Source organism: Macrosteles quadrilineatus, unplaced genomic scaffold (genome assembly GCF_028750875.1).
Source record: "Macrosteles quadrilineatus isolate MER2022 unplaced genomic scaffold, UCM_ALF_1.0 Scaffold_8__2_contigs__length_117827958, whole genome shotgun sequence".
In the NCBI taxonomy this organism is placed as follows: domain Eukaryota; kingdom Metazoa; phylum Arthropoda; class Insecta; order Hemiptera; family Cicadellidae; genus Macrosteles; species Macrosteles quadrilineatus.
Window position 1 is genome coordinate 95832553 of NW_026542601.1, and position 18961 is coordinate 95851513.

Below are 18961 nucleotides of genomic sequence, written 5' to 3' on the forward strand. Positions count from 1 at the left end.
TACTTTAATTCTAAATGAAGATATTAGAACTTATGATTGAAATGTGAATTTTTTTGCCTAAGAGGTGTTTACGAAAGGTGAATTCTATATCTATGTAAGGAGGTTTGAGTTTGATGAGGTTTGTTTTCATCTTTTTTTAGCCATAAAAATAGGACATTGTTGCATCCTTGTAATAAAATACAACTTTTAGCTCCCATTTTACAACTAAGTAAGGATTATTTGTTTTCAACCTTACCTGAATGGGTTTGTGAACTATGAATTTTACTGTGGGAAGCTAAGGGGATTTTTGCACAAAATCCTTGTAGCAGTCATAGCAAATAACTTAAGTTCTCATTGAGGCAATGTTAGTCAAACTGAACATAATGTTCCTTTTATTATGAACCAGTTGGAATCTAAATTTAACTTAGCGACTGAAAACTTGCAGGTACCCTTCAACAGGGAGACTTTCTTTTTTTTATTTGCATTAGCTCAGCTGTGTATTCCTGTTCCTAGGACACGTTGATCGCTATCCAGTCTTTGACGGAATATGCATTCCGAGCCAGACTACATGAGATCACCAACATGGACGTCACCATCGAGCTGCCGACATCAGACAATCTGCGGACCAAAGTGCACATTGACAACTCAACCGTCTTGTTTCAAAGTCACTTGCAGGTGAGTTGCTTTTAACTTTAAGGTATGTCGATCCTTGTTTCCACTACCAAGTTGCAGAAATTTTAAATAGAGCTGTATGTACTGTACCGTACCTTTAGGACAGATAATATCGTAACTCAAGAATGTACAGTTTCCAGTTTTTTGGGACTTGGTACCAGTACCACATGATCATTTAAGATACCTGCTGAAATTTGATTGTAGCCTGTTTTTCAGCTTTATGTTTCTTAGCTCGAATATCTAATGAACCAATTTAAAGCCTTGAAACTAAATCCAACTGTATAACTCCCCTTCTTTTGATGACATTGCTGAAACTGAACAGAAATTAAGTTTAAAAAACAAAGATGCATTTTAAAACAGGTACTTAAATTTTACTTTTCTGACTTTGTGTTCCGCAATCGTAATCCTCGTAGTTTGTTGCCCCTATTTGTAGGTGTAGAACTTCATTAAAAAAACTACTCCATATATCCTTATTGTAAAATCTTTACACTTGATCATACAGTAGTTAGGTGAGTCGGTGACTTAGTGGATTGTGCAAACAAATGATTTCATGGTAGCCATGTCGTGGGTTGACTTCGTAGTGACGCCACTAATAGTTATTTAAGATCATCTTTGTACTGTATTGGTTCATCCCCTTCCAATCCACAATAAATTAGACAATCTTAAAAAAGGGAAAATATTACAGTTATAGAGCAAACGTAGCTAATCTACTAACAATAACATTCTCCATGAATACAATACTTTTTAACATTGGATGAAAAATGTTTCCAGATTCCAAAAGTGTGGGGAAACGTGATCATCCAAGCCCAAGGAGCTGGGCAAGCTGTGGCTCAGTTGGATGTTAACTACGGCATTGACCACGAGATGTTTGTAGAGGTCCCCACACTGCCAAGCTTTGACTTGAACATCACCGAGTACTACTCCACCTTCAGAAACAAGTCAGCCCTTACGATTCAAAGCTGCTTGAGGTAATTTAGAAAAATAGGAGAGATATACTAAATGAATTAGATGAGTAGAGTATCAAAGCAACAAAACGTTGTATATTATTAGTGTCATTAATCCGTCTTTGAGTACCGGTCAACCTGTTGTTCTCTTTTTAGAGGGGAAGACTATAATATATTTCATTCATACCTGGCTTATCCTACTAATATTATAAATGAGAAAGTTTGGATGTATGGATGTATGGATGTATGGATGTATGTTTGTGACAAGTGAACACGAAAAATACTGGTCGGATTGGGCTGAAATTTGGCATGATGATAGCTCACATTCCCGATTAACATATAGGCATATTATTATTTCAAAAATCCTTTCGGGCTCCGCCCCAGTGGCTCTGGAGTTTCCCATGTTAACCTTATGAGAAATGGAATTATTGAATCTTAACAGCTGTTTCAATTAAACAAGTTGGTTCTGTTCTATGATGTTCAATAGCATTAAAGTTACAAGGATTACCAACAGGGTGCAGCACTATTATTTCTTTTACATTTATGACAACAGCTAATTTGCAACCAAAAGGTGAGTGAGCGTAGCGAACGAACTTCAACCTGGAGGCGAGTTAGCGTAGCGAACGAGCTAACCTGAAGGCAAGTGAGCGCAGCGAACGAGCTCCAACCTAAAGGTGAGTGAGCGTAGCGAACAAACTTCAACCAGGACGTGATTGAGCCATGCGAACGAGATAATCTTGAAAATTAAGAAGTTAAACGGGGCAAAGCCCGCGGGTTACAGCTAGTAATTTATAATATGAACAATTATCTAAAACATCTGTTGAATGCTTATGTTTACATTTTTCTATCATAATAAATATACAGTTTTGTTCTAACATTTTACAATGACTTTTATTACTGAAATATGTTTTAACCGGTAAATACAAAATTAACAAAAATGCTGTCCGATGTTTTGGTGTTATGAATTCCCCATGCACAAGCATTAACTTTGTAGTTTAGATGTTAGCTATTTGGAGAGCCCATTATAGTCCAGGCGCTAAACGGGTTGAGTATGCACTGAAAGTCTGACAAAATTTGACTTTTGATTATTGTTGGGGACATCTAGTAGATGAAAAAAATCGATGATGTCGCATTTCTAGGGTGGTCACAACTTGGGGGGGAGGGGGGGAAGTTGCGCGGGTCATCGGTTTACGTTTCCGCGTCTAACTCACAAACGGTTAATGATAGAAAGGTGAATTAAGCGTCTATCTACGCCTAAATATATTGTCTTTTAAAAAGGTTACTACAACCTTTCTTCTATCTCTCATACTTTAGCCGCTAATCAACATTTATTGCAAAAAATAAAATTTAAAAATATTTTAAAATGAAATATCGGAAATATTGCGCTTGTTTGGGGCATGTTACAAACTATTTATGGTTAGAAAAACTAACAAGTAGTACAACAACACCAAGTTTAAAGAAATCCGTGCAAAAACAACAGAGCTACGTTGATTTCAGTAATAGTAAACGTGGAACACTCGTAGTAGTATCGAGGCGCGCATGGATGGTACACGTAGCCCACAGTCAATATAGGTTTAATGTTGTAAGTAACTATGGGAAAGCTGAATTTTTCTATGCTGTTAGACCATGTTGAGATTATCATTTTCCCGAAAGTCAACACTCCTCCCCCCTTGTGCTTTCCTCTAACCCCCCTTTTTATATAAATTTACAGCCTCTTAGAAATTAAGCTATAACTTTAAAACGGCTAAGGATAATAACGCAATATTTTATTAATCATTTTGCGTTACGATAATCTACAAAAAGAATTATTAGATGAATAAATATTTAAAAAGAATTATTATAGATTTATGAAGAAGAAGAAGAAGAAAATGTGTTCATTGTAATAAAATATCAATACAATGTTTTTTATTTAAACGCAAAGAACAATGGTCAAAGACCGTCTGTTTCGTGTTAGACACACTGATTTTAAAATATTTTAAAACAGTTTAAAAAAATTCCATGAATCACATACAATTATTCATAAAATAAACTGATTTCCACTACAGAACGTACACAAATAGCAGTACATACTAATAGATCAGATATCAATTGAATGAATAATAAAATTTAAATGTAGCCTACTGAGAATCTGAATTTTTCCTACAAAGAGTTAATAATTCATAAAACAAACCTGTTACTTTTATAATTTACTTTGATAGATACTTAACAAACATTATTTTATAAATTTTTTAAATTACATAGATTTTTCCAATTTTTGTAATGATATGTAAATTCTTAAATTTAATAATTATACTCCATTATCAATTCCCACCCTTTACTCCACGCCTCTTTAAGATAATTTCCAAGTGCCGCCAATCTTTGCCATTTAACAATTCAAAAAAACTCATATTCATTTAAATATAACTTGTTAGACCAAAATTGACGTATATTTTTTTAAATTGGACATTCTGCTATAAGAGGGTACACGTTTCATCCCGGTTGAGATTACATAGTGAACATACATAAATTTTATTTTCCATATAGAGTTAACTTTTTATTAGACGACCCCTTTTATTTGTAAAAAATGTTTTTAGGGATGGTTACGAATAAAAATATATATTCACCATTTTCCAATATGGCCAACAACTTTGTTATTTCGTATTTTAGTATTCTTTTAGAATTTAAAAGCTATTTTTTTATTCGTGACATTTTTTCTCTAAACCTACCCCATTTAGGAGTTACAGCGTGTTATATCTAAAAGAAAGGCTTGTGGTGTACATTCGGCATCCTGTAGCTCATAAACGAGTAAGTTGAGAGAGAAAGTGCAAAGAATAAATAAGTCACACATAAGTCCTCGTTCAAAAAAATATATAAAATACGTAAAAAAAATACTGATTTTGTTGTTTTAAAAATGGCCACCATTTTCAAAAATGCTAGCTTACTTTGATATTGGAACAATTTATTTTATGGTATTTTTTATGTAGATGTGATTTGAAAACTTGTTTATTCTTTGTATTTCCGCTCTTAAACTTACTAGTTTATGAGCTACAGGATGCAGGATGTACTCACAAACCATTTCTTTTTCGATGTAACTCCTAAAAAAATACTGATTTTGTTGTTTTAAAAATGGCCACCATTTTCAAAAATGCTAGCTTACTTTGATATTGGAACAATTTATTTTATGGTTTCTTTTAAATGTAGATGTGATTTGAAAACTTGTTTATTCTTTGTATTTCCGCTCTTAAACTTACTCGTTTATGAGCTACAGGATGCAGGATGTACTCACAAACCATTTCTTTTTCGATGTAACTCCTAAACAAGTAGCTTTAGAGAAAAATGTCAAGAATAAAAAGGTTTAAAAGTTGTGCGTTTACATTCTAAAACAATCATAAAATACAGGGTATTCCATAGGACTAACAAAGTTGTCAGCCATATTGGAAAATGGCGAACATATTTTTAAAACTCGAAACCACTAAAAAAACATCTTAAAATAAAGGGTAGTGTCCCATAAGAAGTTAACTCTATACCTCATAACAAAAAAGTTATCTATTGGTTCACTTTAGGTGAGACACCCTAAAATGAGGCTCTGGCGTACAGCAGCAAATGCACGATATTCATTCATATGTATCCACTACAGTCTGTATATGTACGGAATGAGATACATAACGTTAATATAATCTACATAAAGCGGCAAATTCAAATACAAAAACCATAATATACGTAATTTTTTTCATTGTTGCGGTGCACAAAAAAGCCAGAGTCCTGTAAAATCAATATACTGTACTATTTATAACCATTATATGCAAACAAACTGTTAATAACTATGTATCATTTTAAAATGTAAACTATGCACCCCAAATTTTGTATCAAACATTTTGTTGTGCGACCTCGTATAAAAAATCTACAAAAAAGTTTCATAAATTAATCCGTAAAAAATATTTTTTTATGTTTATGATATTTTTAACTATGAATATTTAGGATACCATGGTAAATACACTTTTTGTAGAATATCGTAACGCAAAATTATTAATAAAAGATTGCGTTATTATCCTTACCCGTTTTAAAGTTATAGCTTAATTTCTAAGAGGCTGTAAATTTATATAAAAAGGGGGGTTAGAGGAAAGCACAAGGGGGGAGGAGTGTTGACTTTCGGGAAAATGATAATCTCAACATGGTCTAACAGCATAGAAAAATTCAGCTTTCCCATAGTTACTTACAACATTAAACCTATATTGACTGTGGGCTACGTGTACCATCCATGCGCGCCTCGATACTACTACGAGTGTTCCACGTTTACTATTACTGAAATCAACGTAGCTCTGTTGTTTTTGCACGGATTTCTTTAAACTTGGTGTTGTTGTACTACTTGTTAGTTTTTCTAACCATAAATAGTTTGTAACATGCCCCAAACAAGCGCAATATTTCCGATATTTCATTTTAAAATATTTTTAAATTTTATTTTTTGCAATAAATGTTGATTAGCGGCTAAAGTATGAGAGATAGAAGAAAGGTTGTAGTAACCTTTTTAAAAGACAATATATTTAGGCGTAGATAGACGCTTAATTCACCTTTCTATCATTAACCGTTTGTGAGTTAGACGCGGAAACGTAAACCGATGACCCGCGCAACTTCCCCCCCTCCCCCCCAAGTTGTGACCACCCTAGAAATGCGACATCATCGATTTTTTTCATCTACTAGATGTCCCCAACAATAATCAAAAGTCAAATTTTGTCAGACTTTCAGTGCATACTCAACCCGTTTAGCGCCTGGACTATTATCTCCTTTGTCAATACAAAGCATTTCCATTTTGTAGGGTTGACAATGTTTGCTGTTTAACTTTATGTCATCTTTCTTTTTGGGATCTTTGATGTGCTTGTATTTTTAGATTATACTGTACCATTTATATATGTGATGTTACTTTATCAATTGATTTAAGCTTTGGAGGAGCTAATATGATGTGCATATGGAACTAATTTAGCGCAAAGGTACAATTTTGGCACCTCTTTGTAGTGACTCAACCATCATGCCGAGTGTGCAATCATTTAGCTTTTATTCTTAAAACAACTAAGAGGCTTAGCTGTAAAAAGGTATTGGTGGTCTCAAGCCCAAATATTATACGATTTATTTTGTCAATAATCTTAAGCGACAGTGCGGTAGTTTTAGGTGTATAGTATTAAGCTTGAGTGAGTGCATGGTTATACAATTTTAGTTTTCTACTTTTTTTATCTACTGTAGTTGTTGAGTTTACCTGCCTGTGTGTGTTGAAGGTGGTTGCGTGATGATCCTCCTACAAGCAGTGCTGCCACACTTGAGATAGACTCTCCCACAGGATACTCCATGGTGGAGTCAGAGGCAGAAGTGATCTCCAGGCTAGGAACACATCCTACATTGCGAGACGGGCACATAACATACACCAGGAGCTTGTGGTTCTTTGAAAAGGTATATTTGTGATTTAGTCAAATAGTTGTTTTAGATCTGATAGTACAATATCAAAGAATTGAGAGTGGTGAAAATAGTGAGGTTTGGTGACGTAAAAAAAAATTACATTTTTGGTCAGTAAGATATTGTACACCAGGATGCGCTATTTAATGCAAGATGACTCAAAGGTGAGTGTGGGTATGAGATGAAACCTTTGTTTAGTTGACTGAGATCAGCTGGTTTCTTAGTGAGGACTATTTTGCCAAATGATCAAGGACAGCTGTGTCCAATTTCGAAAATTGAAATGGTATAAGATTACCTGTTTCCGTCTAACCTCAAAACTGGTAGCTCATTACTACAAATTTAGGATCATAGGCGGAAACAGGTAATCTTATACCATTTTAATTTTCAAGAAGTGATCCTGGACCAAATAACATCATTATCCAATTTTGAGTTCCTGTTTTGAGCCTTAAAAAAGCTACTGACTCACTCAGGATTGAACTAGAGACCTTCTGTTAAGTAGGCGAGAACTATATTATCCATTTATTTGTTTAGCTATCAGAAAAAGGTAATGAAGGATGTAGGAATAGTCTGACTTGATAAATCAGTGAAAAGAGAAGTAACGGAAGATTACAAAAGAATTGGCATATCTGGAAAATGTTTAAACCCCTGGGGGAAATAATAGGCCTATTTATAGCAAGTGGAGGAGAAAGATCTATATATAGAGATACAAGGATGGAAGAGGCTTGTCAGCAGGCCCTGGAGGATAAAACTGCTAAATTAATTATGGCAATGATGATGATGATAAGTAATTTTATACATTAGAAGTCTGCTGAAAATATATATTATTTACCAAAATAAGAAATTACTTATTTACTTTCTAGGTTGAGAAGCACTGGACGTGTTTCAACTTCACTCTCAAGCGATGGTTCCCTGTAGCCAACATAACACTGCACAGACAAGCGTTGTTGTATGAAGCCACTGCTAGAGGTTTGTGTTTGTTTTGTTGCTAAACTAAAGCATGAAGCAGTTTCCTAAGTTTACAAGGAAAGATCTGGACTTTGATTTATTTGATTCTGTTTCTGTCCACAGAAAGATTCGTGCAAGTGGTGTTCAACTCCACCCCTCTCCATGTACTGAACATCTGTGAGGTCTGTGGCTCGTACCAATGTCCCTATTGCCCTCACTACAGCTCTGCCACTCTGCAATCCGTCTCTCTCTATATTGCAACTGTCTCTCTACTGTTAGTGTGTTTTGCTTTATGAATTTATTTGTTATATGGTTTCAGTAAACATTATTCATTTAAAAATATATTTTATTTTCCTTAACTTGTTTGCTGGCTATAGTCTCAAGTCTTCTGAATTTGCAAATTTATACTATGTTCTGATGCAGGTACTGGACAAGCTTTTGCATAACTCGATGATAAGCATAAATACATAAGGGTTTGTTTGGTAATAACTAATAAAAGCCTCTGTCGTAAAGTCAATTTTAGACAAAAATATTTTACTTCAAATATTCTTTGAATTTTGTAATGTTTTGTAATCTCTGTGAGACATGGTGATATAAATAAATTTATGTTCTGAATTTTATATTTGAACAGTTTGAAAATTTATCAAACGTGGCTTTATGTCTGAAATTATATTGCTTTATAGGTAGTATACAATACAATTACAATAGAAATGCAAGTAATCCCTCGCAGGGGCTGATATCTCTATTACCATAAAGTAATAATGAGTGATTGTGACAGTCCATTGATGGACTTGAAACCATGTAGCTGCTGGTGGAATATCACCAGCAGAACCACACATGCTTTCAAGTGCTTGCTTCAAACTTGAAGTATATTTTTAAGAACTGCACCACTTCTCCGGTATAGAAGGAGAAAATACTGATTATTAGATCCAAAGTTTATCTTTTCCTTTTAGCACCTAGGTAATCCAATTATAAAAAAATATTATACCATACCCAATAAATAGTTATATTCAAACAACTAATTTCAACTAATGATATTCAAAGGTTTCAAGTTATAACCAGCAGTAATATTAATAGTAATTAGCGAGTGTGTAACACCTTGCTATGTGTTGTAAACTAATCACATTGTCTTATCATAATCACAAATGTAGAATTAATGTGACACATTTGTTGGTTGTGAAACATTCCAGCTTCATCTCTTGATTGTGAATATCAGTTATGATAGCACAGATTTTGATGATAGCACTGAGAATTGTTTGCAAGCCGTCACCCTCAGATCAGGTTGTGAATGTTAAATTACAATGCCCAAATTTGGCTGTATTGAAATTGACGTGCAACTCTTCAATATTATTCTTCTTGGAATTTCTTTCATGGTATTATTCTCATCCCAGCTAGCCTCTGTGAATATGCAGGTAATTTACTTATTTTCATCTCGGTATTTGAAAAATCCTTTAGTAAATTACGCTATGAGGCTGTAAGGTGTTTACGCTACAAGCATGATAGTTCCCGTCCGAGGCTTGCCGAGCATAGCACTTCATGTGAGTACCGTAAACAGCCTTCCCTAGTGAGTTCACGCAATACTTTCTGCCATACTACCAGCAACAAGTTTTTACAAGTTTTTTGTTTAAGAACATATGTAGACTAATATAACCTGCTATCATTTTGCCACTTTTTAAACATATAATACTTTTTCATATCTGTGCCTGTTTTAGATTTATCAGGCAGCAGATTTTAGCTCATTTAATTGTACTTAAGCATTAGGCCTATAATTTCATGTGGAATTTCACAACCTTCCCTATCGTAATGTATTTTATAATATAGTTTGGTATATGATTACCTACACGCTGTACTTGTCAATAAAAGAAATTTACTCTGACTAACGCAGTATTTGCATTGTTGTGAAGAACGAGCCTATAGACTTCACACTGAGGAGGGGGAAGTGGCTTTGTCGACAGGAAAGCACTGTTTTAATCTAATGCAAAATTTATCTGCTGAAGTATGGTGGTCATTTACTGTACTCCAGCTGACTTTACGGGTCTCTTTCTTTAAACAACAACTTTCTGTTCTAAAAAGAGTACAGAAAGAAGATATCCACTGAGTAGAGTGGCAAAATCCAATATACCATACCATTGTCATTTTTTTACTGTTAGGTAGATTAGTCTTTATGATAATAACCCTTATAAAGGTCCTATTTCAAAAAGTTTTTGAATGTGAAATAAATACATGTAAAAAACATTTTTCTTGGGTTTCTATTCTGACTTTATTTGATGATTTGAAAGCCATTCATGCAATTAAGCATACACATTTGTATTTAAAATTTGTGATTTTTTTTCTTAAGTAAACCATATTATAAGTTTTTCCAACAATTCCTTAACATGGGCCTGCAAATGAAAAGTTTCATTTTTTAAATAAATTAAATTTGATAATGATAAGTAAAAAGATACGAAAACATCACTACTTTTGCTGCTACCTTTCTGTACTATGGTTGCAATTCTTTTATTCAGAAAACCATTATATCAAGTATCCATGATGAAGACCCCTCGTTTGATGTGGAAGGGTACTTTGTTCATGGGTTGTCTTACACGATGTACGCAACTTCCCTGTGGCTGGCTCCGTCAGTCGTATGTCTCACGGGTCCAAGGCTCGGGATGTTTCTTGCCGCTACTGGCTACACGTAAGTTTGAACGATTCACTTACAGTTTTAGTAGAAAGATACATGTACCATTAATTTGTACATTTTTGATGTAATGTATCATGGTGTCTGTGAACAAATGAAGCAACGATTTTATCTGTGAGTACTATTTAGGACCAGCTTGAACCACCTTTACTTTGACTTTTGGTAAACACTTCTCCATGAGTCATTTTGAGCTGATTTCAACCTTTGAGATGTCAATAGCAATGTGCTAAGCATAATTGAATGTTCGTGGTAGATTCAAGAATCCGTCCATGGTAAGCCTTCGGGTATTTTAAGATTATTCAAGATAGTGATATTGATGGTTTGAAACTCAAATAAAACTGATCTTAACTGCAGTTAAATAACATAATAATATAGAGATATTGTTTGACATTAAATTATTACCCATGCAATTTGTGATAGAAAAACTGGAAGGGGTGGCTTGTAGCTAAGGGTTGCAAGAACCACACTTTATTTTTAGCCATTTAAAAAACCTTTCTAAAAACTAAACGAGAGTCAATGTGTTCCTCCTTTATATAGTTTCAACATTTAAGTTTAACATTTAAACATATACAGGGTGTTTTTTTAAAAACTTGCATCTTTATTTTTGTAAAAACCGCAATAGATAGAAATATGCAGTTTGCGGGAATCATCTATTGACGTAGGGGGACCAATTGTTTTGAATTCAACGTTACATTCACATTCCCCCCCTTCCCCCCCCCTGCCCCCAACTTAATTTTTTTAAATAGCAAGGTACCCCTTGTGACATATCAAATAAAAGATCATGAAAAAAGAAAATGTTTGATGAAAAAAAATTGAAAATCGGTTCATAAATTTGTGAGATATTCCCCCCCTCGACCCCCCGGAACTTAATTTTTTTTAAATAGCAAAGTACCCCTTGTGACATATCAAATGAAAGAGCATGAAAAAAGAAAAATTTTGGCGAAATTTATTTTTCATTTGATATGTCACAAGGGCGGGTACATTGCTATTAAAAAACAAGTTATGGGTAGGGGAAAAGGGGGGTGATTATCTCACAAATTCATGAGCCGATTTTAATTTTTTTTCACCAAAAATTTTCTTTTTTCATGCTCTTTCATATGATATGTCACAAGGGGTACTTTGCTATTAAAAAAAATTAAGTTCCGGGGGGGTGAGGGGGGGAATATCTCACAAATTTATGAACCGATTTTCAATTTTTTTTCATCAAACATTTTCTTTTTTTATGCTCTTTTATTTGATATGTCACAAGGGGTACCTTGCTATTCAAAAAAATTAAGTTAGGGGCAGGGGGGGAAAGGGGGGGAATGTGAATGTAACGTTGAATTCAAAACAATTGGTCCCCCTACGTCAATAGATGATTCCCGCAAACTGCATATTTCTATCTATTGCGGTTTTTACATAAATAAAGATGCAAGTTTTTAAAAAAACACCCTGTAGTTATAGTTTTAACATTTAAGTTACTGTTTTTAAAGATAAATTAAAATTAAGATTATTGAAATTTGTTTAGTTTTCTTCAGATACTATGTGTTGGCATTTACACTAGAGAAGGAATGGGCTATCTACTCGGCAGCTATTTTCATGGGTTTCTGCGCTGCTGTACTATGGACTTCAGAAAACAAGTATCTTTTGTCCAACTCCACCCCACCTACTAGGACAAGGAATATAAGCATATTCTGGTTCTTTTACAGTTCATCGTAAGTCTAAAGAAATAAAGAATTATTGTTTTGCTTTGTTATTTATATTTTAATCAACACTAACACTAGATGAACCCTCGTTAAAACTTTAAACCATAAATCATCAAAGCATGAATTTAAAATTTGCAATTCTTGTTACATTAAACATTCACCATGTGTGAGGACTGTCAATAAAAATACATGGTGAAAACATGCAAATTAAAATGGACTAACAATAAAAGTATTGACCAACCGAGGCTGTAATAAAATGATCATTGTCCTTGGTCCTTGAGATAATATGCTCAACTGTCAATGATGTATGCAACAAGTTAGATCCTTAATCCTTAATAATTCCTTAAGCATTTCTATTTACTTTTACTGGAATCCTGCAGGTTAAAGAAAAGATGAGGCTAGTACCGTTTTTTCAGAAATTAAAAAATGAAACTCCAACTTTTATAGTTTTTGTACAAAAAAAATTTCAAAATATTTTTCTGGTTTACTTAAACCTAACATGTACTTTCTGGTAAATCGAGTTTTTCCTTTGACCACAACCATAATTTTCAGGGAGTTCTATGGCAACTTGATCATCTACTTCCAGCTAGCAGGCAAACGACTGATGGATGGACCGACAAGACACTGGCTACTATATGCGCTCACAGCAATGTCGTGTGTTGCGCTCGTGTTGCTGCTACTGCTGCGCCATGGAGGCAACACTCAACGGCAACCTCCCACCGATCCAGTCAAGGCACTCAGGAAAACCTGGGCCATTTTCTTGAGCCGTGATGTTAGGATGCTTTCCCTTACTTTTTGTTACGTTGGTGAGTGGGTTTCTAATGTTGTGCAATCGCAATGGTTAGTTATAAGATTTATACTATGCTGACTCAGGGGGGTGCATATTTTAAGGAAAAATGAGTGAAGGATGAGTATTGAATATCCTATCCTAACTATGGCGTTTGGTGACTGCAATCTGACCGTGACAACCCCTGCAGCAACTTCTGGTCGGGACAGTACTTTTGTAGTTGATGAATTTTCGAGCTCGTGTAACGCTCTGCTTATTAAATTAATATTATTGGAGTTTGTGAAACGATGATTATTTAAAATTTATGCTATTGTACTTGGTGAAATTTGGAGTTCGTAAAACGCTCCCATTGGGACAAATTCTTAGTACTTTGAACAACACTACAGTAGACTCCCTCTTATCCGGACTCCTCGGGACCGAGGCCAGTCCAGATAACGGTTTTTCCAGTTAAACCGATGTCCCCAAAAACTTGTTAAAACGGACCATTTAATGTGATATTCGACTTAAATTTAGGAGAGCATTGTAGGTATAGACACGTGATCACTGGTCTCAAATCTTTTCCATGAGAACAGCCGTTTCAGTACCACCCACTTCCTGCCGATCTAGTCCAGTTAAACCAATGTGCTGTTAAAAATTGTTCGGTTAAAGAGATGTCATTTCCGCCGAGTGTAGTCCGGTCAAACTGATGTCCGGTTAAAAGGTGTCCGGATAAGAGGGAGTATACTGTACATGCATTTTGGTTTATTGGTGAAAGTTTTGATTCCATAGATAAGAATTAACAGTTTAAACTATTCAGTATTAAGAAAATAACCTGACACTAATTTCATAGCATGTTAGCGGATTGAAAATATTTTATACTTATTACTTAGTGTTGTTCAGAAATTCTCAAATTTGAGGTAATACTGTTAGATAATTCAGAAAAAATGTATTCTGTTTCTGTGTTGGTAGGTTTGGCGCAAGCTTTTGCTTTTGGAGTGTACAGCCCGAGTGTTGGTTTTACTCTTGCATTTGGAAACAATGCAAAGCAGCTCGTAGCGTTGTCGGGCATCTTCCTTGGAATGGGAGAAATGATATGTAAGTTCCTTCACTTATACACACAGTTGTTTATTATGATGTGGTCTAATGCCATAAAACCATAATAAAGTGTTTGTGAGATAGTCATCCTACATGGGGCTTTACACCAGAAGGTATTTTGTCTCCCTAACTAACTGCCTCCATTTCCTTTAATCCTATGCATCTTCTTCTTCGGTTATCAACATTCTAATGTCTTTGCATAATTTATCTTTCCAATTCTCAAATAACATAAATTTTAAGTCTGTATACACCAAAAACAAATAGCTATTATTTTTTCCTCAAGATGTGTATAGGAAATTATATTTTAAAACAATTAACTCATTTTACTCTTAGTAAAATATTTGTTTTAGGTCTGCACTGTGAAGTGTTATCATATCATACAACTAACTACTTAGGTATACTTTTTCCTAGATAGATAATACATAACAGGATTCAAAAACCTCCTAAGGATCACATACAATTTTTTGTTTTGTTTTACCAAAGTTTAAAACTAAAAACTAACTTTGAGCTCTAAAAACCATACTTGGGCTGTTGAGGTGGAGGATTGCAGGTGGTGCTGAGTAAACGTATCCACAACCATCGTCATGGTAGATCTGCCATCGTAGTGTTTGGCTTCACACTGCATCTGGTAGCGTACGCTTGCATCTACATTAACCTGCCCAACTCAGCTGTGTTTGGCAACACTGATGACCCTGCCTACATCAACAGCAGGTGAGTCAGTGCTGACAATTCAAAAGATATTGTGGACATTTTCCATCACGATGGTAAAAAACAATACACAACGTTTCGGGATCTGGAATCTGATCCCATCCTCAGGTCTAACACATTACAACTAACAATACACAAACGCCTGACCTAAGTTGGAATACACTTCAGAGGGTAGCAGTCAAAAGACATGCGCTGTATAGCAGTCAAGTCATGATACAACATGCAAATAATAACCAATCACAAAACACTATAATCTATAATAGGTGTAGTGTAAAAAGCTCACACAATGGAACACTAATAGCACCGTTCTTAATGACTCCACCAATGAGACTGAAGCAACATGGCCGACCAATCGGAAACACGGAGACAACAGAAATCATTATGCTTAGTGGCCCAGGATCACTTATAGAATAAAATGGTTTATATTACCTGTCCATCAGTGATCCTATTGTTGTCGTCTTATGCGACCGGTTTCAGGATTAAAATCCCTACTACAAGTTAACATAACGTGCAAATTTTGAGACGTGAGTTTTGAAACGTGCGAATGGGGATCAGATTCCAGATCCCGAAATGTTGTGTATTGTTTTTTACCATCGTGATAGGAAATGTCCGCAATAAACCTTTTAACAACATTAACTCACCATCACCAACAATGAACTTCAAAAAAAGAACTCAAGAGAGTATTGACCATTGTTCCTAAAAAAAGAAAGATAAAAAAGATTGAATAAAACAATGTTGTGTAAAATATGTATGAGTTTTTATGTTACATAACATATTTTTATGGGTGAGTATTTTATTGCAATGGTTTATGAAAATGTGTGTTTATATTTTAGTGTATACCTGGCTATCCTGAGCAGTCTGATGCTAGGTCTGGCTGACTGTAGTCTCAACACGCAGGTTTACTCTCTGTTGGCAGCCATGTACCCAGAGAACGGAGCAGAGACTTCTGCTCTATACAAGTTCGCCAAGGTATTCTCATTTGATTTATACAGTAGTAATTTATTAGGATTTATTTATTTTGTAATAATATTTATACAAGATACTGTTGTTTCAACCAGGTTTAAGCCCCCCATACACTATCCAACATGTTAGGCGGACATGTTGGGATCCAACGACTTGTCAAACATATTGGACAGTGTGTGGGTTCTGACCCGACATGCTCGACGGATACTAGCCACAGTTTTCAGTTGACTTGTATTTAGCGAGTTGTGCGTGATAACCGTCCCATTTTTCCATAATGTCATTTAATGATAATAAACAGTTCTGATCAGAATTTATTTAACTCTACAGAGACCAGAAGGCGTTGTGGGATGTCAAAAGTAAACTATATTGCAACAAACATGCGCGTAAAGAGGGGCACGATATCCTGATGGAAAACTGCAAGGAACTGTATCCAGAGTGTGATTTAAAGTTCGTTAAAAATCACATTGAAAATTTAAGAGCCTCGTTCCGTAGGATCTAAAAATCCCTAAAAATGATCGCTAAAAATCTCCCACAAACAGCTACAGTCGTCTCGAAATCCATCTCAGAACTAATATTTCACCTGACTTGTTGGGTAACATGCTCGACAGTGTGTGGGAAACACCCGACATAAGTCAGGTTGGAGGAGACTGCTGATCACCTACTCTACGACTGCACAGCTCTGAATGAGGTAAGGGATACTCTTGGTGCAATGACAAGGGGTAGACACCTTCCTCAGGAGGAGCTCATAGACAGGATGCTGGAGTTCATTAAGCCACTCAGGGTTGACGGACTCTGAAGTACCATGTGGGGAGCGCAAAAAGCCCATCAGTGGCTGACATGCAACAGGACAAGGTCCGCCCCTACAGAATCAATCAATCAATCAAGTCAGGTTGGATGATGGGTCCGTCGTCAGGTCAGGTTGTCAGGTCGGGTGGCATGTTCGATAGTGTATAAGTATATAGGGGGCTTTAGAAGTATTAAGCTCTAGTAAGTTCTAGTTTAAGTTCTTCTAGCAATATCGTCATGTTTTATTTGAGTGTATCTTTTATTTTCAACCTTTCTGAAATGAGCAATCAATAAATCCCATTTATTTTTTGGCTTTGAAGGAGAGGTGACGGGTACATAATAGTGGCAGAAATTGCAAACCCAAAGCAAATATTTCCGACAACTCTGCAGACTGACTTGTTGGTGTTTGTACAGTAACCAGCTGATTTCCCCAACTATGGTGATACTATTGCATTGATACTACTACTGCACACTGCAGAAGCCCTGAGACTCTATACGTGGCATACTAAGCTTCCTGAAGTCGTTTATTTTGAAAATAAATGTATATTAAGTTCCAGGGCAGAAATTAAAATATATTTTTTATATTTGTCTGTCCTAGGCAACGTGACCCCAATTTCAGGGAGAGGGTAAGACCTTAAGGTACAGTACTTTAACAATTTTATTCAAAGGCCCTTCAACCGTGAACATAAAAAAGGGATTAAGCTACCTAATAAAAATTAGTCTATGGCGTCATTTAGTATAAATTCTATAGAGAATGTCTTTCTACTTCAACAAAAATGTTTTTTAAACACAGGCCGTGGTGAAGGCAACCAGTTTCTACTCATCCAACCATCTCGGACTTCACACACACCTTCACATACTCATCACCTTGGCCTTCGTCGGAGTTGTTGCCTTCCTTGTTTCAGACAATAAGCTGGAGTGTCGAAGAGCTGAAGGAGAGTTACTAGAACTAGGTAAAAGTGATGACAACTTAATTTCTTAGACTTCAATAGACTCAATAGCTGAAATGACTGACTATTTCAACCAGTGTGACTAACATGAGTGATTTAAGGCAATTCATTTTTTATTTGTTTTGGCAAAGAGCCCCAATGTGAAAGAGATGCATTTTAACTTTACCGATTGCTATTTTGTATATATGTATTTATGTGTGAGTGTATTTATATATATTTTATTTATTTTCTGTAAGTATATTGTTGATGTGTTAATTGGTTCTAATTTCCCACGGAGGAACTTTTGATTGAAACTCCTACTCCCCTTATTAGTTTAATTTGAATCATTTAAAAACATTTAGTTTTTTATATTAAAAATTACAATAGTTATTGAAAATTCCCAATTTGTCTTTGGAAGGAATCTGTCCAAACCTACCGGACTTTCGTTGGGCAGACATCATTTTTCAATAGCAATTTTAATAATTGGCAAAGAGAAGAAATCGTGGTAACTTATATGTTCTTATGAACATACATTGAAAACTAACTGATGGGTAAAAATCAAACAACAAGCGAGTATAAAATAGTTTTACTCTATAAAATGTTTGACACTTTAATAAGAATGAAGTAACAACGTAACACCTAACCTTTTCAATGCTGCTATGGATTACTGAGAAAAAATAAATTTCATTAAAAAAATATTTTATAAACTGTCAGCCAGTTTGTCCATCACCTTACTTTCTTGTCTTTTGATTTATAAGGTCTAAGTCATAGTAAACACAATCAACATGTTTTGCTTGAAGCACAATAGTATATTTCATAACAAGAGTATAAGTATGAGTCATTACATATTTGAGACCATGATTTATCGAGCACTTATAAATAGTTGAGAATATGTATAGACCCACGTTCACTCGTGTTTTGAACGTTACTTTTCGCTACACTACAAGGAATAATTATTTTCTTCATTACAAAACTTATAGCATTTTTTTGTAGGTTAAGCCTTCAATTTAGAGATAATATTTACTTTACAGTACTTGTTGAAAATTGAAACAGTTGATAAAACAATAACAAATATTTTTTTTTTTACGTCGGCAAGATCCAAAAAAGATAGCAAACATTATTACTTTTGCATAGTAAAGATTCTTTTGCCGTAGTAAACAATCATTTCACAGTAGTGTAGCGAAAATTCAGTTTTTAAGATTTTGAGACAAGGTCTTACGGTAAATGGAAAAAAACAATCCCGTGTATTTCATGCTTCAGTAGGTTAGCACAAAGATGTAGTTTTAATTTAGTTTATTTCCTTGTTATTTATATTATTTACCCAGGAAATATTTACCATCAGAGCATTCACGGTTTGTTTCCTGCAAGAGGATCATTAGGGGGAGTTCCTC

At 34.9% G+C, this 18961-nt stretch overlaps 1 protein-coding gene across 1 annotated transcript in view; it reads left to right on the forward strand.

Annotated features, from left to right (window-relative positions):
- LOC129001125 (CD109 antigen-like) overlaps positions 1–17787 on the forward strand; it is a 52349-nt gene extending 34562 nt beyond the window's left edge. Inside the window, exons 23-34 of the mRNA XM_054428321.1 lie at positions 493–654; positions 1423–1619; positions 6842–7013; positions 7877–7982; positions 8085–8239; positions 10466–10635; positions 12156–12332; positions 12876–13129; positions 14059–14184; positions 14721–14895; positions 15726–15861; positions 17435–17787. Coding sequence (XP_054284296.1) covers positions 493–654; positions 1423–1619; positions 6842–7013; positions 7877–7982; positions 8085–8239; positions 10466–10635; positions 12156–12332; positions 12876–13129; positions 14059–14184; positions 14721–14895; positions 15726–15861; positions 17435–17623 — 2019 coding nt within the window. The 3' untranslated portion in view covers positions 17624–17787. The remainder of the gene's footprint in view (positions 1–492; positions 655–1422; positions 1620–6841; positions 7014–7876; positions 7983–8084; positions 8240–10465; positions 10636–12155; positions 12333–12875; positions 13130–14058; positions 14185–14720; positions 14896–15725; positions 15862–17434) is intronic.
- The last annotated feature ends 1174 nt before the right edge of the window (positions 17788–18961 follow it).